Source organism: Grammomys surdaster, unplaced genomic scaffold (assembly GCF_004785775.1).
Source record: "Grammomys surdaster isolate TR1022 unplaced genomic scaffold, NIH_TR_1.0 126278, whole genome shotgun sequence".
In the NCBI taxonomy this organism is placed as follows: domain Eukaryota; kingdom Metazoa; phylum Chordata; class Mammalia; order Rodentia; family Muridae; genus Grammomys; species Grammomys surdaster.
In genome coordinates this window covers 8,854,000-8,877,165 of record NW_021621078.1, presented here as the reverse complement: position 1 = coordinate 8,877,165, position 23,166 = coordinate 8,854,000, and the positions used below count along the sequence as shown (strand labels likewise).

The 23,166-nt window shown below is 38.1% G+C and overlaps 2 protein-coding genes and 1 pseudogene across 2 annotated transcripts; 1 reads left to right on the top strand and 2 right to left on the bottom strand.

Annotated features, from left to right (window-relative positions):
• Positions 1-3,839, bottom strand: LOC114613811 (olfactory receptor 1500). Its single transcript, XM_028759197.1, has 3 exons — positions 3,676-3,839; positions 2,203-2,489; positions 1-955 (listed from the first exon to the last, which is right to left on the bottom strand). The coding sequence occupies exon 3, from the start codon at positions 937-939 to the stop codon at positions 1-3; it is 939 nt and encodes a 312-aa protein (XP_028615030.1). The 5' UTR covers positions 940-955; positions 2,203-2,489; positions 3,676-3,839.
• A 790-nt stretch (positions 3,840-4,629) lies between these two features.
• Positions 4,630-5,099, bottom strand: LOC114613914 (annotated as a pseudogene).
• Positions 5,100-20,042: 14,943 nt separating this feature from the next.
• On the top strand, positions 20,043-20,978 carry LOC114613808 (olfactory receptor 1-like). The gene has a single exon (XM_028759193.1). The coding sequence runs from the start codon at positions 20,043-20,045 to the stop codon at positions 20,976-20,978; it is 936 nt and encodes a 311-aa protein (XP_028615026.1).
• Positions 20,979-23,166: the final 2,188 nt, after the last annotated feature.

Genomic DNA, 23,166 nt, shown 5'->3' with positions numbered 1-23,166 from the left:
TTACAGAGAGATTTTCTTGCTGCAGATGACTCTTGTTGGAGCCTTGTTCATGTCTTTGTTCCTCAGGCTGTAGATAAAGGGGTTCAGCATGGGAGTCACCACTGTGTACATCATAGCCATGGTATTTTCTTTTACAGTTGAATTATTACCTGATGGACATAAGTAGAGACCAATAATTGTCCCATAGAACAGAGACACCACAGACAGATGGGAACCACAAGTGGAAAAGACCTTGTGGATGCCCTGGGTAGATGAAATCTTGAGAATGGAGAAGAAAATCCTTACATAGGATATAACAATGAGTAAGAATGGAATAATAATGATAAGCCCTCCCATGATAAATATCATCAACTCATTAACATAAGTGTCTGAGCAGGACAACTTCAGAAGAGCAGAAATGTCACAGAAAAAGTGGAGAATCACATTCTTCTCACAAAAAGACAGTCTAGCCATGAGTAGGGTATGTAGCACGGCATTAGATGTTGTCAGCATCCACAGTAGTAGCACTAGTGAAGTACAGTATTTGGTACTCATGATGCTGGTGTAATGCAATGGAAAGCAGATGGCCACATAGCGATCATAGGCCATGGCCACAAGAAGAAAGCTTTCCATGTCTCCAAAAACCATAAAGAAGTACATCTGTGTCAGGCAGCCAACATAGGATATAGATGGTACTTGGCTCTGCATGTTCAGTAGCAATTTGGGCATTGTGGCAGAGGAAAAGCAGAGATCAGAGAAGGACAAGTTGCTGAGGAACAAGTACATGGGTGTGTGGAGATGAGAGTCCAGTCGAACAAGGAGAATTATTAGCAGGTTCCCCAGGATGGTGGTGAGGTACATGGCTAGGAACAGGGCATAGAACAGGAGATGATACTCTGGTGGGATGGGCAGACCCAGTAGGAGGAACTTCGATATGAAAGTTTGGTTGTTTCCATTCATGTTCTTTCTCTAGTGACTTTAAGAAAAAAAATTACATTTTTTTTTAAATCCCAGTGGTTGTGTCTGTATGAGATCATAGATCAATTCCACTCTTTTGTCTCATTTGTTTACTTGCAAAGAAGTTTCTTTACCTCTCTATGACATGGAATAATCTTGGTCTATTTATTTTCTCTATTGTCCTTGGTAGATGATGACATACAAACCAAATCCTGTACACTTTGCTGATACCTACCCACAACATCCATATCTACATTTCATTGAAAAGGGAGATGGTTTGTGACATAAAAGGTGTGTTGTATACTCTACAATAATTATTACTCTCTTCAAAATAACTCTAGTCCTTATGTCTAAATATGTTCAGTCTTTATAGCCACATTGCCTTAGCATGTTCTACTTTTCTAGCATTGCCTGATTACATCTAATTCCTTCTCATATGAAAAATGTATTGGCATTTCCCTTTCTTGTATTCCTATTAAATAATGGTGTAAACTACAATTTACAACATTCTATAGTTTATTTCTGTGAAATTTCTTGAGTAATTTTTGTATGCCTAATTCTCATAATTCAAAATGAGTCCCAAGAAATACACATATACTTTGATGGCATTGGATTACCATTTAAATTCAGATGCAGTTGTCTTTGTGATCTACAGAATTAGCTACCTTGCTGATGACTAATCATCTTTCACAGGCACATGTGGCTCAATTCATCCCCAAAGAAATTCGCTCTTCTCCCATAGCATGTTCTTTTTTCCATTTCTTTACTTTTTCATAATATTTAAAAATTAATTCATTATCCTGTATGAGAGTTCTACTGCATTTTTTTTTCTTCCCTTGGACACCAACTGAGGACCTCATACAGTTTCTCATCTTCATTCTCTTCTTATCCAGTTATTCAAAATCATCTAATTGCATTCCTAGAAATGGATGCCATAATTTCTTAAGTGAAATATTGAAATCAACATTCAATTCCAACCTCTGTCCAATGTCTCAATACTATTTTATTCAATAGATTTAACTCACATTGGCATTATGAGATATAAGTACACTTCCCTCTTTCAAAATTCATTCCTTAGATGACCATATTCTTTTTAAGAACACAATTTCTATAACATATCCAAACATTGGTTGCTTACCCAACTTCTATCATCCACTACAGCCAAATATGGCCTCAAATGACACATACGCATTTTACTCTTCAGCAATGCTGTTCTCTGAATTGAAGTTTGTGACTCTATCATTTCTAACTTAATGTTATGCTTGCCTATCACTTCTTCTACTCTGTGGTTTATCTTGTACCTTTTATGTTTCCACAATATGACATGCCATATATTAAGTTATAATTTCTTTGTGTTCTTATATAGTAAGACCAGTTACCATGGTCTCATACCATCTTGTACTCATTTCATAACTTGTCATTCAATAACAGCTATTATTGACAGACTGTAAACTTCATGCAGGAAAGGTCATGCCAATCTTCATCCTGCAGCAAGGTAAGAACTGACAGCATTCATGAAGATTTCCTGGCTATGCTATAGCCTGAAACATAGGCTAAAATTTAAGGAAGAAATTTACATTAAATTCATATAATTACTCTTCTTCATTCTTCTAAAAATATGAAATCACCAAACTTACCCTTTTAACATTAAATTTTGATAGTCTGTGATTAGCTTTAGGATGTGATTGTGTATTTATGGAAAGTATTGGGTGTGCAAAATGTAATGTTCCTTTTAATAATACTAATGACTAATATTTTATGCTTCATATGATTCTACTATATTCATATGATATTCATTTACATATACATGTTTCCACTGATAATAATGTAGAAAAATATATACAATGAACATTTTATAAAGTATCAGTTAATTTTAATCCTTCCCTTGAGTTCATGGGGAATAAAAATACCTAACATGCCAGTTTTTATTGAAACTGCTCTAGGGCTTAAAATCAATTTTTGTCAAGTTACAGTTCAAGGTATTTTTTATGAAAGTGTTTTACTGTACTTTTAACATTTAATTTAGTGATTAACATTATATCAGAGTGAAGTAACTCTGACCTTTCATAATGTGACAGGCCTCATGTTAGCAGTTAATAGAAAAAACCAGAAAACTTAAAGTAGTATAAGTTTTCTTAGAGTAATATAAGGGAAATTGTGCATCAAGCTTCTCACAATTATTTGTATTCTGTGAATGAGTGGGGCCCAGGGTTTATGTAGGCTTACATGAAGAAACTATGAAGCAAAGATCACTTGTGATGGTTGCTGCTGCTGACCTAATGGACGTTACTTCTTCAGTTGTAAAACTCACAATTTTTACCTGAATAGCAGATAAGACTGTCCAAGGAAATATTTCTAGCAGTTATATACAGGCAACTCACCTGGAATTCTCTGAAAACACTGACTCTGGTTTTCAAGCTGATACTCAGTTTTATAAATGGACACTCAGGTGGTATGAATACTCTGGTGTTGTTGATATCTGTGCTTTTTTGGATAGATTTCTTCAAATCTTACTAATCTTTAAAACTAAAGACTTACTAAAAGAAGGCTTAGGCTCTGCAGCATTGCCCCTACCCTAAAGAGTTGTTATTGAGTTGAAATGGGAAAAAATGCCCAATAAGTAATTGCAATAAACCCCATCTTAACAAAACTATTATTAATGTAATTGTGGAACAAGCTATTTATTAAATATTTCAAAGTGTTAAAAGTATAAAAATGGCAAAAAAAATAATATCATACCTGAAAACTGCTTGTCATGCTATCATAAAATTGGAAGTGCAAGGTTTGTAGTTTGGAGGACAATAAAGTTCCTCCTGGTAATTTATCTAGGATGACTGAAGGTGTATCACAGTTCCTGCTTCAGATCCTGGTCACCTTTATTCATTATAAGAACAAGAATGAACATCCTCTGCACTCAACATCTTCTTACATGCCCCCTTCTAGCCATCTATGGACCCCAAGGACTCTGCATCCCTGAGGAATCCTAATCTTGTACAATTACCCAGGACTTCTATAGGAGCAATTTTTCAAAGCCCTGAGGTGGGGTCAGACGATAGTTACTGATCACTCCTTAATGAACTTAGTAAGAAGGTAGAAATGAAGAGAAAATCAGATGCATACTTATTCATTGCCTGATTATGAAATTCACAGAATTTTTGTGTAATCCAGCTTAGATCTCAGTAGACTAAGTCCAAGCTATTTAAAAAAAAAACATTGAAATAATTGTGAATGCTATTTTAAGCTATACTATCAATTTATGGGAATGGAGTTATTGAGAGCATTCTTTTGTTACTCTCTAAAATTTCTAAGCATGTATAGCATAAATCGTCTTTCATTTCTTATTGATATGACTTATGCAGACTTCATTTTTAGAATGACTAGTGGCTTGTTAAAAAAATCATTTCAAAAATCAGCAGCTTTTAAATCTCTTTTGATACTTGATTTTCAATTTCAATTGCTTCCTACTTTGTGATGTGTGTGTGGGGGGTCATTTTTTCTGCTTCTTTTGACTTTAAGGCATTCTTATTAAGTTCCTAAAACAATCACCATTCGATCTTGTTTCTTTTCCAATGTTTGTATTCTGTGGCATTAATTTTGCTACAAATTATATGTTTGTTGTTTTCCCAAAAATTCATTAATTGTTATTTTGTGGTGAAAAAATTATGTATTTAGAATTAGCCATCTGGACTCAGTTTAGCTAATCCCAATCTTGTTGGCAACATCCAGAGTATAACAATCAGGAGCCAGGCGGACACACACCTTCTTCTCTACATTAGGCCTTATCAGGGTATTGCCTTTGGCCACATCAATGTCATAGAGTTTCTTTATGGTCGGTTTGATCTGGTGCCTGTTGGCTTTGACATCCACAATGAATACAAGTGTGTTGCTGTCCTCTGTCTTCCTAATGGCTGACTCAGTATTCGTGAGGGAATTTGATGATAGCATAGTGGTCATGCTTGTTTCTCCTGGGTGCACTTTTTTTTGAGGATATTGGAGATGCCTCTGGAGCTGCAGGGTCTTGGGGTCTTGGAAGGTGGGTGACATGCTGATCTTTTTGTGTGGCTGAGGATATCTTTTAGCACAGCCTTCTTAGCTTTCAAGGTCTTTGTTTTAGCTTTAGGTTTAGGAGGGGTAAGAGCTTCCTTCTTCACATTTGGAATCATCTTGGCAAAAACAGTTGCTCCAGTTGGTTTATTTTTTATGTATTAAGTTCAATGTATTTTTAAGTCTTAGAAAGTTAAGATATTTATCACAATGTAGTAAAGTAGAAAAAGAAACAGAACTAATTTGTTCATATATTGGGTTATGTGATTGTGGTGTTTTGAATAGGTATGCCCGCTCACCCCATTAATTCATGTATTTGAATACTTGGACCATACAGAGTGACAGTATTAGGAGTTGTAGTCTCATTGGAGGAAGTATGTCACTGTGGATGCAGGATTTGAGGTCTCATACATATGTTCAAGCTTATGCCCCACTATGGAATCTAGTCTCCTCTTCGTGGACTGCAGAAGACAATCTTCTCTAGGCTACCTTTAGACCAAGATGAAGAACTCTTGTGTTTTCTAGCACAAACTCTGCTTACATAATGTCATGCTTCCTGCTATGATGATAATGGACTAATCCTGTAAAACTATAAGCTAGCCTAATTAAATATTGTGCTTTATAAGAGGTTCCTTGATCATGGTGTCTCTACATTGGAATAAAACCCTAAGACAGTGATTAAGCTATTCATGAGCAACATAATTATTTGTACAGAACCCAAGAGATTCTGAAAAGGAGGTTATAGCTACCAATCTAGCAACATCATAGGATACAAATATGAAAGTACATATTAAAATATTGCCAATCACTAAATAGTTTATCAACTTTTCAAAATATATCAACTTTTCCCTTATATAGGTGAATACATATCTCAGAAAATACCTAAAAACAAAAATAGAACCAAAATTCTACAGTGTGACACTTTCTTCTACAAATGTTTATATGAAAGTTTCACTTATAAATTAGGCACAGTCAATACTGACAATAACTAATAATGACAGTTATAATAATTTACCATGAAAAAGTCATCTGATTGCTCTTTATTTCTATTCCTCAAAAATATTTTACTGTCATACACTCACCTGTCTACTTTTGATTATGGGAACTATTACAGTGTCTACGTATCAGGAAATAAAGTGAAGGACACAGCAATGTGACATAGCTTTTGGCTGCTCTGTAAGCTTCATTTGAAGATTTGCCTGAAACTCCCTAAATGAGGCATTAGAGAAAAGAGTTGAATTCGTTCTCAGGTTGGGTGAATTTATATTTCCAAAATTATCTCCAATTAATAACTTCTCAAAAAGAAAAAATTAGTTTTTCCAATGATGTCTTACTAAATATAGAAGCCACACTAAGTGTAATCCCCATGCCCAGCCATTGATGGCCACTTCAAATCAAACCTAAAGATATATTTTGGAGATTTTATTTTGACTGGGCATATGTTACCTTATTAGTATTTTGCTTATACATTGTGTCTTAAGGTTTTGTGTTTTTATGTATCTGAATGTACTTCTTATACTTTTCTTTGGTTTTCCTTTTTTTCTACTTGCCCATTTATTTTCTAAAGAGAGAAAGGAGACATAGAGTTGAGTATGGTGGGAGGATCTGAGAGGAGTTAAAGGGAAATAATAATTCAGATATATTTAGACAATATTTTTCAATAAGAAGGTTAAGCACAACAGAAAGGCTAAAAAGACATAATGTTTTCTGAGTTTTAGATTTCTTTACACATGAATTTTATAAGTACACAATCGATAAATACAAAGTAATTCCTTTTGGGATAGGGTTAGGGTTAAGTTTAGGGTTAGGGTTTTGAAAAATTGTTAAATACTGAATAAAGTGTTTTACAAAATGACATCTTGACACAATTTAATGTTACAAGCAAGGAAAATTGTATCAGGAAATGGTTAGTTACTCTCACAACTTTTGTGTCACTTTTACGTAAGCATATCATGTAGACAGGTGACTATTGTATATCAAAGACTTTATAGCTAAGTTAGTGTTTACCTTTCTCCTACTTTACTGTATAGAATAACTTGTTGTGCCATGAAAATATTCAGTAGAGGTAAAAGGTATAGTTATGTGCCAATCTGATCCTCCATGAGATATCATGATGTTGTTTTCAACAATAGGGCAGTACCATCCGTTTGTAAAGAAACTTCCAGTGCCCTAATATGTTACATCTATTTAAGTTATTGGCCAAAAGGACACCATGGACACCTGCAAACAATCCAAGCTATTACCAAACCTATTGGTTGCTTTTTACAAATTGTGCTACAGATGTAAAAATCTTACAATTATTGTGCAAAAGTATCCATATCCAGAAAAGAACCCCAGTACCCCTCTCTCACTGTCTAAAGTAATTCTCTAAGAAGGATCATAGAACTTAGTGTTTGCATGAATATTAGGGAAATCTCCTATAACATCTTCCTCTGTGCTCCAGATAGGTCTCTGTGCAAAAACTGAAAGCATATTCAGAAAGGTACAGGTGAGGTGCTTTTAAGTTCATCTAATTTAAGTATATAATTGGTTGGATTGCTATGGATAAAATAAGTTTGAGGACAGAGGACAGACAGTAGTATATGAACTCTGCATTGTTCCCAAACTGTGTGCTACTATGCTGGGGAATGTCTGCTTCTTTAGTCAGTTCTTCACCTCTGTGACTAAATAGCTGAAGTAAACTACTTAAGAGAAAGAAAGGAGCATTCTAATCATGGTTTCTAATGTTTGTCCATGGTCACTTGGCTTTACAATCCTGATCTCACATTAAAGTTATACGTAAATAGAAGTATAGGGCAGACAAAAAAACCACATTCACTTTGCAACCAGGAAGCAAAGAGAAAAAAGATGGTGCAACAGACACAAGTGTGCCTTTTAAAAGTATGCTTGTGTTCTACCTCCTCCAAACACGTGCTTCATCTTAGTTTCTCCAGTCTCTCTGTCGCGCCCACCTCGCCAGCAAGGATGACGCAACAACAGGATCCTTCCTCACGCACTTTATTGGGGAACACACCATTGATTGTAAAGCGAAAGACCCCAAGTCTGAAATGGGTGCTGCTTAAATAGTTATCACAACTGTGTATAAGTGTCTAATTGGTGCTTCTTGCAGAACTTCATTTACATACTGCTTGGGAGGGTGAGGAGCTGCGTCTGAAAGATATGCAGGCTCACAGCAGGTGTTTACGACTCTGAATGCAGTTGTTTTCCACCTCAAACATCGGTGACAAGCGCCATCTTCTAATGGCGGCTCCTTACATCTCCCCCTATTTTATTTTTTAAGAGCAGGCACTGGCCAATGTCCCTGTCTTAGGCTAGTTGATGTGCCTCCATAGCCAGCACCAAAGAATGGTGAGTTCCCTATTTTAGGCAACGAGGGTTGCACCCACACCTGACATTCTTGCCAGCAAGAATGTGCACCCAGATTGTGGCCACTCGTAATGCCTGTCATGGGGTAGACTCACAACTAGTGGTGTGCCTCTGGCTCATGGCATCAACCTATTCCCTCATTGGGACCAATGGCAGCTGGCCAGGAGAAGAAAAGACGGAGCTTCCCTTGGCCTGTCTGGCGCGGTACCAAACATGACTCAAACTCAAGCCCGATCAAGCAAATTCCATCTTGGGGGAATAAGCGATCAAGGACTGATAGTTTAAGATGGTCTCCCTTACCCTACCAGGTGCAATGGAAACAAGTCCTCTGGGTGCAAGGGCTAAGGGAGACAGAAAGAGAGACAAACACCTGTCCCTGTGCAATGGAGCCATCTCCCAGGGGTGCAAGGGCTATTTGCCTCAAAATCAGGTACCAGAGCTACACAGACAAGGACCAGCCAGGCTAAGACTCCTCACCGACCCAGTGCAATGGGCTGAGCCCTTGGGGTGCAATGGCTGAGGGATCTGTTTGCTGGCTATTTCTTTAACATGGATAACCAAATTTCGGGAGATGAACCTTGTTTGAGGGCTAGCAATGCTTGAGTAATTAGTACTTTGTCTCTTCGTTGACGAAATTTAAGTCTGCAAAGCAACCATAGACACAATACCAGTCCACAACAAACTGCAGCCCCAAAGAGAACTACCCCTATCCATTCCTTAAAGTAGGAAAATGCAGAAGTTAGCCAAGAAGTAAAATCTCCCATAGTGATAGGATTGATGCAGGTTCCATTCAGTACTGTAATCTCCATCAACAGACGATTCTGCAACTGCTCCACTTGCTGGGACCAATTGCCTTTTAAAAAATTAGACAACAGGTTACCATCTTTAAAAGTAGAATTATCATACTTCAATGGGGTAATGCACATATGTTTAGTATGACTAACACAACTTAGCTGTACAATATCTACAATCTCCTCCAATTTGCTTTGAAGAAGGTCCACTCTCTGATTAACCAGAAGAATACCAGAAGTGAGATGAGCATTCATTTGATGCTGTGTAACCAAAGCATCCGCAGCTCTTTCTACTAAAGCATCAACAGTTTGAGCTGCATTTACTTGATTGGCCATTGCTATGCCTGCAGTTACAGCAGCTGCTGCTGATACTGCTATAGCGGTCACAATTGCAGCTGTAATACCAAAATCTCTTTTTTGTCTAAATAAAGTGGCTATAGGAAAATCTTCTGGATTTGCTTCCACAGGAATTGGCACAAAAGTAGGTATATGTACTATCAAGGCCAAAGATAAGGAACCGTTCCAGCATTCAGCTAAGTAGCAGGTAGTATTACTTGCGCTACAGTTCAGAAAACTTGTATTATTTTCAAACTCAGCCAATATAAAGAAAAATGGAGGTGAAACACATACAGGGGCAGCTGGGGCAGATGAACTCATCAGCTCACCATTTACCTTAATCCCATCCAAATAAGGATAGCCATTATTAGAGCGGGTGGCTGAGATATTTTGTATCACATGATATAGACCTTGCATAGAGACAAATGCAGAAAGGCTAGTACTGGCTCCAGCTATATTTTTTAGTATCCATTGATAAAAGGGCCATATATTTCGCCTTCCTGTTCGAATACCAGTCTTGTTGATAGCGGCCCATTTTATAGGAGGTGAAAGGGCAAACCCTGAAGCAATCTCCATGTCAGGAGATTCTTTAGATTGACATGGCATAAAAACTGGAGGAAAAGATAGATCAGGGGGACACCAAGGTAAAACTTTCTTGTATGTTGCATTACGGGTGGGCCATTGTGATGTCCAAGGTGCGGTAACATTACTCCGAAGCAACATGGTAGTTATATTTAATAAGGCCCTATCATTATTAGCAATATTTCCTGAACTTTCCATCTTACCAGCTGACACCTGCTTTAGTGCCTCAACCAAGACTCCGGTACCAACCTTGCTAAATGAGACAGGATCCACCCAATTTGTTAACGTGGTGTTCCTGAGCACGATACACGGAGTATGAGCTTTAGCCTTAGTAGTAAAGCAGAGAGTAAAATTCAATGGAAATGCAGTGGCATTGTATAAAACAGGCTCCTGTCCCATAGGCATAGCACATGGGACTTCCATAAAACATTGAGTAGAAGTAAACAATGGCAACACAGTAGAATTGGCATGAATGGGCATAGGTACGGGCCAAGATCTAACTATTGCCCATAACTGAATACTTAGCACTTCTTCATAAGTCATCATGACTAAAAGTGTCCACCACAGCTTCTTCATTCTTCTTAGAAAACGTCCTTGGCTCTGCAACAACTCTGGTTAATCTTGCTGGCACCCAGACAGGATTTTCTTCAATCTGTGGGAAAACACAAACAGCTCCCCTGGATCTGGAAAGCACTGGATCCGGGCCTCTCCATGAGTCTGTCAGTACATCTTTCCATTTCACTGTTTCCCGTGTCTCTTTCACAGGATTACTATGCCTGTCAGCAGCAGTCAGCCCCTTCTCATCCAGTTTTAAAAAATTAAGTGTAAATAGAGTTAGAGACAGGGCTGCTTTAGGAGCCAGTGATGATTCCATAATTCCCCCTTTTTGTTTTTGCAGATACATTTTCAAAGTTAGATTGGCTCTTTCAATGATGCCTTGACCTTGAGGATTGTATGGCAATCCAGTACGATGCTGCACTTGCATACGCACACAAAATTGTACAAAAGTTTTAGCTGTATACGCAGGCCCATTGTCTGTCTTTAGCAGGCGTGGTTTACCCCACGCTGACCAAGCTTCTAAACAGTGGGCAATAACATGAGAAACCTTTTCTCCAGCCATAGGCGTAGCATAGATAATACCAGAGCAAGTATCTATAGATACATGAACATATTGTAATTTCCCAAAATGTTTAAAATGTGTCACATCCATCTGCCAGACATCCAAAGGTCTAAGCCTTCTTGGGTTTACTCCAATGCATGGAGGGTGGTTAAATTTCACACATTTTTGACAGTTCAATGTAATATCTCGAGCCACAGCTCTTGGGATACCAAATTTAAGTCTGAGAGTGGAGGCTGGAACATGAAACAGTTTATGAAGTTCCTGAGCAGCTGTGAGATTCGTTTGCAAAACAGTGAACGCTTGGCGAGTAGCCGTATCAGCTAAAGCATTACCTAGCACCATGGGACCTGGTAATAAGGTATGGGCTCTAATATGTTGAATAAAAAATTTTGAGTTCCTAGATAAAATACACTGTTGTATTTGTTTCAGAATGGGGGCCACAGGACTGGTTGATTTTATTGTACCTGCGGCCTCTAGAATACGAATTGCATTCACCACATAGTGGGAATCAGAAATGATATTTATGGGACCAGGGAAAACCTTGAAGACTTCTAAAACCACTTGACACTCTACCAATTGTGGAGTGTCTGGAGCAAATTTAAACTTTACTGGGCTAGCAAAATCAGCGACATAACATCCAATGCCTGACTTTGATCCATCTGTATAGATATCTATAGCCTTTGGAATAGGGGCATTGGCAGTTACTTTAGGAAAAATTATAAGATGTTTTGACACAAACTGTAATAATGGATGTTGTGGGTAATGATTATCTATATGACCTGGAAATACACATTTCAGTATAGCCCACATATCTATCGCTGTGCAAAGCACTTGAACTTGCTGGGCTGTATATGGAACTATTAGCGTATCAGGGTATTTCCCAAAGTGTGTCAAAGAAGCCTGCAACCCCTTTAATGCCAATTCTGCTACAGCTGTAGGATAATGATCTAAAGTTTTATTTGGTGATGCATGAGGATGAATCCAGAGCAACGGTCCCTGCTGCCACAACACTGCTGTAGGCAATGTGACTGTGTCAAAAACACATAAGAAAATAGGTTCATTAGGCTGAACCCTCACTAATTGAGCTTGCTGTATGGCTTCCTCTACTTTCTGCAGAGCTACTATGGCAGCAGAGGTTAATTTTCTAGGTGAGGAGATATGACTGTCTCCTTCTAATATAAGAAATAAAGGTTTTAATTCAGCTGAAGGAATTTTGAGATAGGGACGTATCCAATTAATATCTCCCAAAAGTTTTTGAAAGTCATTTAATGTTTTAAGGTGGTTCCTACGAATGGTAATTTTCTGTGGGGATACAAACTGAGGATGTACATTAGTTCCCAAGAATGCTCCTATGTTGCCTTTCTGCACCTTTTCTGGTGCGATAAATAAACCTTTACTCTCAAATAATTTTATTAAATCTGCATAGGCAAGGCACAAATCTTCATCCTTAGATCCACAAAGCAATACATCATCCATATAATGGAAGATTCTCAATTTAGGATACTTATCTCTAATAATTCTTAAGTTTTTTCCCACATATAACTGACATATAGTGGGACTATTAGCCATACCTTGAGGTAAGACTTTCCAATGATATCTATAATCCGGTTCCTCACGGTTAATGGATGGCAACATAAAGGCAAATCTTTGTCTATCTTCAATTACTAAAGGTATTGAAAAGAAACAATCTTTAATATCTACAATTGTCAATTTCCATTCTTTAGGTAATGCTGATAAAAGTGGTAAACCACGCTGAATGGCTCCCATAACTTGCATTTGACTATTAATAGCCCTTAAATCATATGGAAGTCTCCATTTTCCAGACTTCTTCTTAATAACAAAAATTGGAGTATTCCAAGGAGATTGAGTGGGCTCTAAATGTCCAAGGGCTAGCTGTACATCTACTAGAGCTTTAGCAGCAGTTAATTTTTCAGAGGTTAAAGGCCATTAAGGAACCCACACAGCGTCCTCTGATTTCCACGGTAGGGGTATTGCATCTTCTAGGAAAAACACAGCCCTTTTGTGTGGGTCTGACCTTTGGTCTCAATAGGCTGGGAAATACCTTGATGAAACTTTTCCAGACCAAGCCCAGGAATATATCCCATGTCTTTCATCACTTTCTGACTCTGAGCAGAGTATTCATTGGTTAGTCTTAATTCCATGCCTCTTAGGATGTCTCTTCCCCAGAGGTTCACTGGTAATGGTAAAACATAAGGCTGAAAACTACCTTTTCTTCCCTCATGATCTCTCCACACTAACTCTTTTGCACTTATGCTAGGAGTGGCTTCATACTCCAATCCTTGCAATGAATGAAAAGCTTCATAATCCTGCTTCTACTCTTAGCTTTAGGACAGAAGCTCTGCCAGAGAGACAAGCTTAAAGATGAAAAGTTATTTAAACATTTTACCTCAGAGTAATTTTTTATTTTTTCTAAAAAAAAAGATTCAGGTTTCCATTTACTACTCTAGCTTACTTCTCTGCACTGCCCTACTAGGACCCCTGCCACTCTAAAGTCAGGGAGCAAAGTACCACTGCCCCGCTCACTATGAGCCAAGCTAGCATGTTAGTGTCCTTATCTGCTAAGCCCACAACTCTTTGGCAGTGCTTAGCTTTTCAGAAGAAAGTATGCTAATGATGACCTTGGCAGGCTGAGCAGGCAGAGGAGCCTGGGCAGCTTCAAGATAAGCTGGAGGAACTGAGGCCTCCCTTCTCACCTGCAGGCCTCTCCAATCTCTGCTCCTGCCACATTTCCAAGGCCGTTTGTCCCTCTTCAACTACCTTACAGCATTTCTGATCTTCCAAACAACTTCTCACTAACTTTTGCAAATTCCCTGTTCCTGAGCAAAGTCAGGGTCTCTGCCGAGCTTATCCCAGCAGGATACTGTAAGATTTCCTGATACTGAGAACCAGGGTGCAATGGTATCGCATTCATTCAAAAATGTTAATAGAGTTGAGCTTTTTATCTTAAAACTCCTTGATAAAAGCAGCTCCTGAAGAGCCAAAAAAAATTGGGTGCTACTGAGCAGCGCCCATAACTAAGTTCCTCCCAAAGATTCACTTTTGGTTCACTACAACACGAACTTGCCTGCTCTCTCTTTATCTACAGAGAAGAGTAAAATAGCCGCATCCCGCGGACATAATTATCCCAATTCACCTGGGAACTTTATCTCCTCTTTTGTCGAGGACCTTGACTTTATCTAAAAGTTCAAACTCTTGTAGAGGCGGTTAGATGTTACTTTGCGTGCGCTCCGCCTCCGGATCCTTATGTTTTCCTTTTTTCCTTTTTAGAGCTCTTTTCCCTTCATGCCCCTAATTTTTCCTCTATTTCATTTTGGGCACGGGCCCCTGACTCATCTCCTTTTTCTGTGTCTGACATGCTGCCTTGATGCTCAGCCAGTGCACGCTGCCCTTCACGTACTGCCTTCTCACAGCGTTGGTCTTGAATACACGCTTTAACTAGCTTCCATAGTGGCTTTGTCCCTGCTTTTAGCTTTCTTTTTTCTGCTTCTCTCTCAATATCTCTCCCTAATTTCTCCCAACTGCCAATGGTTAGTGACTCCATTGGAGCAAACCATGGAGCTATCTGATCTATTTCATCAAAGAAGCCTTTTAATGTAGTCTCTGATACTTTCAGCCCTCGTTCTTTCAAAAGCTCCTGCAAGGCTCTAATAACAGGCGCAGAGTGTCCAACTCCCATGTTGCTCTTTTATCTACAAGAGACTGATACACAGGTCAGCCTGCGAGGTTATATACCCCCGCCTTACAGCTCTGTCAGGACGCTACTCGCAACAGATGCACTCATGCCCTGGGCGATGGCAATTCAAGCAGTAACAAATCACCTAAACGACAATGAAAACAAACAGTAGTATGACTGCAGCAGCCACTGGATGAACTCCCAGAACCAGCATATCTTTTTTCTTTGTCAGGGGCTTACCGGTACCGCCGTTCCCGTGCGATCAGTTCTGAGTCCTCCCGTAGTTAAGTCGGGGGGTCTTCGCTGGTGCCTTGTGATGTAAATCTTCCCGGGTTTCGGCACCACTTGTCGCGCCCACCTCGCCAGCAAGGATGACGCAACAACAGGATCCTTCCTCACGCACTTTATTGGGGAACACACCATTGATTGTAAAGCAAAAGACCCCAAGTCTGAAATGGGTGCTGCTTAAATAGTTATCACAACTGTGTATAAGTGTCTAATTGGTGCTTCTTGCAGAACTTCATTTACATACTGCTCGGGAGGGTGAGGAGCTGCGTCTGAAAGATATGCAGGCTCACAGCAGGTGTTTATGACTCTGAATGCAGTTGTTTTCCACCTCAAACATCGGTGACAAGCGCCATCTTCTAATGGCGGCTCCTTACACTCTCCATAATGCTAGCATATTGTGACTCATCACTAGATGGATTGATTGGGTGAGGGTTCTAAAGAACCATCATGTCTGCAAAGTCCTCTGAACACTGTATTTGCAATAAAGCCATTGACACATTAGTTTGAGGAAACATATCACAACAAAGACATAATACTTCTATGAAATACTATACAAAGAGCAAGCTTGTCATTCAATGTTGGATAAATGATACACATCACTAAATAAGTCTTGAACTTTATACACAACTAGAATGTAGTGTTGAACTTATAGTACCACGTATTATTTTCATGTACAAAACCAAATATTAGTATAATGAATAATATTCTAATGATTGTGAGACCAATAAGTATATAGATTCCTCTGGAATGAAAATATTCAGCATAACACTATATCTCTATAACAGGTGACCCAGATGTTGAGAGCCAATTGCCACAGACACTAAAAGCAGAAGTTAATGTGTTGTCTATAATTCTGTGGACAATGGTACAAATATGATGGTGGGGTGGACTGTTAAATTTCACCTAGAAAGGTAAGGAGCCATAGATTTTATAAGATATTTACCTGAAAATTAATTGAACATGATTTGAAGGAGTTATTTTTTCTTACTTATTGACATATCTTTGTTAGTAGCATGTGAATCTATCCTAGGGCCTATTTACAGCAAGTTGTATTGAGAGCGGGTAACCTGTTGATTTTTCCAAAGCATGTGCTTCTCATTGTTGTTTACTGCCACAAAATCTGATGGATTCTAGTTTGAATTATCATACTTCTAATATATTTTATCTCATGCAGAGTATTGTACTTAAGTACTTTAGGAATCTTGCAATTGCACTTTTAATTCTCCATAAAATATGTCATAGCCATGAAAGATTCCTACCAACCTCTAATGGAATCAGTGACTATATATCTATCTATGAGTCAGTGTCAGAGCCAGATGTCATCAGGGCTGAATCACTCATAGTTGCAGGATTCTCAGTTGTTCTAGAAAGGTCCTGACTAATTAATGTGTCTTTAGTGAGTTATTCACAGGTCTGGACTCCTGAGAGTAGGTTCCCTTAGGTCCAGGGCTGAGAATGCTGGAACATATGAACAGGGAAAGTACTCATATTATGAACATAGAGGCATCACTTCACAGTTCTGCAATTAATATGGGAGTAATATCTCAGGCTGGGGTCTCAAAGTCACTTGAATACGTTGTAGGTGAGTTGGGAAGGATGGTCTATTTTTTCCAGGTTGTATGATTTTTTTCAGTGTGGAGTTTTAGAAGTGATACACCTTTATTCAATATTTCTCTGTTTTTTACAGTCTTCGTAAACTTCCAAAAGCATGTTAACTACTATTTTACAGGTATATTTTAATAATAATATTCATAAATATCACCACATATTATATTCTTACCAGACGCTATTACTTCATTGTAATAACAGCTCTGTGATCCACACAGGCTTCGTGATGTAGTTTTTAGAATTTTTATTTTTAAATTATCTCGAAATTTCAAATATTCAGATTGATGTCAAATCAGTAACAGAGTTCCAATTTATCTGAAGAAATTACCGACCTGTAAATTAAAAGATTGCTCAGTTTATTTACCACAGTAACTCTATATCTATAGGTGTGAATTAAAAATGTAATATCTTTATTGGAGGATAATATCAACATTTGAATAAGTATCCTAGTGAATTTTCACTCATATTAAATTTTAGAAGCACAATGTTAAAAGATTCTTAGGTTTACTCTAGCCAAGGAAGTTAGAATCTCTTAGGTCTGGGAAACAGGAAGCAGTTTACTTCATGCAAAATTTGCACATGAACTTTCTCATCTGTGATTCCTATTTACAGTCAACAGCAGAAATGCTATCTTCTCAGTTATATGAGAAACGAACTCCTTACAAATTGTGTGTAAGATTTCAGTAGATATTTCCTTTCCTTAATGTTAGCAGATAACTTTGAAATATAGAATTTGTTAATGAAGAGGAATTGAGCATTTTAAAAGGGAGATGGGACTTGGTCCTATTGTAAGTCTTTGTGTTTCATTTGTCATATTTAATGTATAGTGGGATTTATTGATATCAGAATAGTTCAGAAATCGAAAGCAGCCATACTATATCCACAAAGAAGTGTGCATACAGGTATATATTGATTATAAGAAAGAAAAAGTATAAATTAAGGTTAATTTGAAATAAACCAGCTCTCTGGACTATGAACTGGACAATCTGAAACTCTGTGGGGACTAATATCCAGGAAAGACCTGGAAACAATAGGTTTGAAACAAAGTGCACTCAACAGCCAGAGTCCTTTCTTCCTTGGGAGATTGCAGGGTTCTCATCAATGTTTTCAGGTGTGTATATAGAGCCACCATATTAATGTCAGGAAATTTGACTCACTCAAAGAATATTAAGGTAAATTCTAACCTCAATTCCAAATGTTTAAAAGACTAATAGAAGGACAAATCTGAGTTGATAAAGTAATGAGCACTTGGTACATCCCTAGCCCTAGCCCTAGCCCTAGCCCTAGCCCTAAGCCCTAAGCCCTAAGCCCTAAAAGCCCTAAAAGCCCTAAGCCCTAAAAGCCCTAAGCCCTAAAAGCCCTAAGCCCTAAAAGCCCTAAGCCCTAAAAGCCCTAAGCCCTAAAAGCCCTAAGCCCTAAAAGCCCTAAGCCATAAGCCCTAAGCCCTAAGCCGCAAGCCGCAAGCCGCAAGCCGCAAGCCGCAAGCCCTAAGCCCTAAGCCCTAAGCCCTAAGCCCTAAGCCCTAGCCCTAGCCCTAAGCCCTAGCCCTAGCCCTAGCCCTAGCCCTAGCCCTAGCCCTAGCCCTAGCCCTAGCCCTGAGAAGGAGCCCACATAAGACTAGCATAGAAATATTCCCACAATTACTAAAATTACCAACATATTTTTTTAGCATACTGATATCAATGACATCACATAAATGAAGTATAAAGATGTGCAGAGTATCATTTGATTTGGTAACATGAATAAGTGTCAAATGTAAAGATCTATGGTATTATCCATGTGTGCAAAATTATAACTAGAGGTAAAGAACTTAGCCTGGAAGTTCTTGTCAGTGACAAATTAACAGTGGCAGATATTCTATTTTCAGAGAGCATTGGTGTCTTTGAAAATAACATAAGAGCATTTCCTAGTGCAAAAGGCAACTAATTATATTAATGATATATTATGTAAATGCAGTCAACAAGCAGGATGTCCCCACTGCAGGTTGAAGGCAGACATGCCTTTCCAGAATGGAGTTTATAATCTGCTGGGAGTCAGTTATAAGAAGCTGACTGAACCATTGAGTGCTAGAGGGTGAGTTCCAGACACAGTGAGAAAATAGTAGCAGGACTCATATTCTCAAGATGGACTTGGGAGAGTTATCATAGAAAGCTGCATATACTATTCCTTGAAAGATAAAGGATAAATGGTAATCCAGAGAGTTGAAGCAAAAAGAAGAAATTAGTAGGCAGATGGAATACCAGTATGAAGTGCAGAGCACTAGAAGATATACACTAAAGTCCAACATAGCTGGAGAATAGAATACAAAAGTATTTATATGACCAAACGTGACTATGAAGTTAGGTAAATTTAATTAATGTCAAGTGTTCCCCTAAAGAAAATTAAGATTTTATGATCCAAGCACTGAGACTCCAACAAAAAAATTCATTAGCAAGAAAGGATTATTGGATTTTCACTTTACATGTAAAGTACAAAGGAAGTTGTTTAAGAAAAGTATGAAGGTTCAGAATCAGGGAGGTGAATTCAGCAGTAATTGCAATAGTTCAGATGAGATAATTTTGTTTATGTTAAGAATAGTTAGAATAAAGATGAATTTAAAATGACCTTCAAGATCTATAACATTTACGAATGGAATATAGATAATGAAAGAAATGAATGAATGAAATACAACTCTCAGATTTCAGCTTTGTTCACAGATTACTTTGAATGATATGAAAGAGTGAAGGAGGAGGGGAGAGAGGAAGAAGAGGCTGGAGGTGGCAGTTTTATTTTGAATCTGCTGTGTTTACAAAGGCCTGCTGTACATTCTAGGGAAAATTCACTCGTCCTTAGAAAGAAGAGTTCTCTAGGACAAGATAGAAATCATCCAAGCTGTGTCTTAAGATGTAATCTAAGCCATTCAGCTACATGAAGTTCTCATTGCTGTAGACATATAATCATACAGTCTTTTCTGAGTCCTAGGGAACATTGAGATATAAGAAACTGACAGAGATGAACAAAATTCATAAACTGAGCCCACATAACCAATTGGCAAGTAAAAGAAAAGCAAATACACTTTGTATCTCAGATAAGAATAGGGCATAAAAGATGGAATAATGAAACATGAAAAAGAAACCAAAGAATTAAGTTACTTACGGCTGTAGAAATTCTAGCTATTTGAAATAGAGATAATGTGATGGATATGAGATTATTGAAAATCACTTGTCTTACATATATGTTCACTTTTATTTTACTTTTAGAGGCCTACTATTACCCTTACAGATATTACGGGAAGATCATGCCCAGAAACAACCAGACTGCCATCTCTCAGTTTCTCCTCCTGGGCCTTCCCATTGCCCCTGAGCACCAGCACTTGTTCTATGCCCTGTTCCTTGCCATGTACCTCACCACTCTCCTGGGAAACCTCATCATCATCATCCTCATTTTTCTGGACACCAATCTCCACACACCAATGTACTTGTTTCTCAGCAACTTGTCCTTCTCTGACCTTTGCTTTTCCTCTGTCACAATGCCCAAATTGCTGCTGAACATGCAGAGCAAAGTACCATCCATTCCCTATGCAGGCTGCCTGGCACAAGTGTACTTTTTTCTGTTTTTTGCAGCCCTTGAGGACTTCCTACTTGTTGTCATGGCCTATGACCGCTATGTGGCCATCTGCTTCCCCCTTCATTACATGAGCATCATGAGCCCCAAGCTCTGTGTGAGTCTGGTGCTGCTGTCCTGGGTGCTAACAACATTGTATGCCATGCTACACACTTTGCTCTTAACAAGGTTGTCTTTCTGTGAAAACAATGTGATCCCACATTTTTTCTGTGATCTGTCTGCTCTCCTGAAGCTGGCCTGCTCTGATATTCACATTAATGAGTTGGTGATATTGATCATAGGAGGGCTTGCTGTTATACTTCCATTTCTACTCATCATAGTGTCTTATGCACGCATTGTGTCCTCCATCCTCAAGGTCCCTTCAACTCGAGGCATCTACAAGCTGTTCTCCACTTGTGGTTCTCACCTGTCTGTGGTCTCACTGTTCTATGGGACAATTATTGGTCTCTACTTAGGTCCTTCTGCTAATAACTCTACTCTAAAAGACACTGTCATGTCCATGATGTACACAGTGGTGACTCCCATGTTGAACCCTTTCATCTACAGCCTGAGGAACAGAGACATGAAGGGAGCTCTTAAAAAAGTATTTCAAAAGAAATCTCTTTTATGATGATAATAACCACCTTTCAGATTTTTCATAACAATCAAGTAGATATATTGATATATCTACTGGCATTCCCTGACTTTTCCCCAGTTTAGCCTATTCTACTAAACGGGAATTCTATATAATTATTTAATATGTAAAATATGTATTAACTATGGAGCCTACTGTTCCTTCATGTCCATTTCATTCTGGAAAACTTCTTATAAAGAATTTGTAGTTAGAACTTCATTTTCTTCAAAAACACAGATATAGTAATATACTTTTATTCTAATCCCAGGTGTGGGATATGGGGCTACTTTATTGTCCACAGCTGAAGAGTGTAAATTACCTTCTTCTCTGGCAGAAGTGTGATTTTACCATCTGCAGATAGTTTCTACAAATGTATGGCATTTGGAATTCTGTGGTCTCGCCTTGGAGGGGAGGTATAAAAATGTGATAGCCCCAAGAGGAGTTGTGGCTGCTCGTTGCTGCTGCTGCTAATTTTACTACTACTGCTGCTGCTTCTGATTCTGCTATTCATCATTGTTGATGTTGGTCTTGCTGGTTGCTCGTTGGACATATCCTATAACAAAGGTCAAAATTGTCCCAAGTACCTAGATGACTCTAATCAACAGGAAGTAGTCTAACAAATACAATACTCTGTTTCTTCTTTACCCTTATTTCTCTCCTTAGTGTTTTAGATATAGAAGGAATAATGATGGAGAAAGGTGGTGGAAATAAAAGCCCGTAAGGTAGCAACAAGTCTGACAACAAGAACTCTTTTGCTATATTTTTCTAAAAGACACCTCCATTCCATACATCATTAAAATGTGTCCTGGAATCTTATCTTTGTGTTCAGAAATTTGCTTTGTCTGTGTCATCATTTTTTAAAAATATGCCTCATAACCTGCACTCAATATTCAACAACACTGAAAACTCTCATTCCCCCATAATCATGGTTATGTCTACCACATATAACATTCTATAGGAAACTGAACACAAGTTTGTATCTAAATCTTCTCCTGATCCTAATTTATTTTAATGTTTATGTAAGCTTTTCAGAGATGGCCTTGGCCCAAATCAATTTTTGTAACACTGACACCACAGCATTATATTTTGTATATTCCTAGGAATTATCTTATGCCCATGGGCTATAATTTTTCTCTAGTAAGGAGACAAGAGCTAGAGATAAATAGTTCAGTTTTTAAAGATGCTGCTACTCTTATGTTCATTTGTACATTTTTAAATTTTGGATTTAAAACAATATATGTATGTTTATTTTATTCTTCATAAAAGGCAAGTAGAGAAGTTAATTTTTTTTCTTTAGTGTCTGGAAAGGGGAACTTAACAATCTTCGTATCAGTGTAAAAATTTGAACCCATGTATGAGGCAAGCCTATGTGATTATACAATTTTCTTTTCATTTTATCCCACTTCCAAAAGAAGAGATACACTATCCTTTTTTAAACTCTTATCATCAGAAGGGCATGGATCAGCTTTCCATTTTTTGTTTGATTCATTTCTTCTGCTGCCTCTTCTTATAAAAACCAGACCTATCCCATTTCATCACCTTATATGTTCTGGTAGGCCCTATGTATCCATGAGCATCCTTGAGCTTCCTCCAGCGATCTGTCCTGTTCTTCTCATCGACCCAAAAGACAGCTGTAGGTAAAGTCCAGTGTCAATTAAATCTAATAAGGAACCTTGAACTCTGTGTGCTTCCCAAGTTTGACCTTTGTCTTTTATTACCTGCCTTGGTTTATGATGTCACTTCCTATCCAGTTACCTGAGCAACCACATCTATACATAGATAAACTTCTTATGGATGTTTGACTCAGACATTCCACATTATAACAACAGAAAAGTAACTAATATGTAAGTTGTATCAGAGAGTGTTGTTTCGAAGAACCAGACCATGTTGATTTCGATTGATTGATTGACTGATTGATTGATTGTCTAGTTGGTTGGTTTTGTTATGTTTTTAGTAATGTGGAAGAGTTTGTATCTTTAGACTAGAATAGTGGTTGAATGCTGTAAGTAGAGCTTAAAGGAACATTCTAGTAGGAGCCTGGAAGACAATCATTCTAAGAGCAATGCAGACTCTGGAGCCACACCTCAATACATTTCAGAAGGGAATAATTTTAAAATCTGTTATAGGGGACAATTGTGTGGTGTTTTAGTAAAGAATTTGGCTGACATTGGCCCTTGTTCTGGAA

Coding starts and splice junctions, on each gene's coding strand:
- LOC114613811 (XM_028759197.1), bottom strand. CDS start 939: ATGAATGGAAACAACCAAACTTTCATATCGAAGTTCCTCCTACTGGGT.
- LOC114613808 (XM_028759193.1), top strand. CDS start 20,043: ATGCCCAGAAACAACCAGACTGCCATCTCTCAGTTTCTCCTCCTGGGC.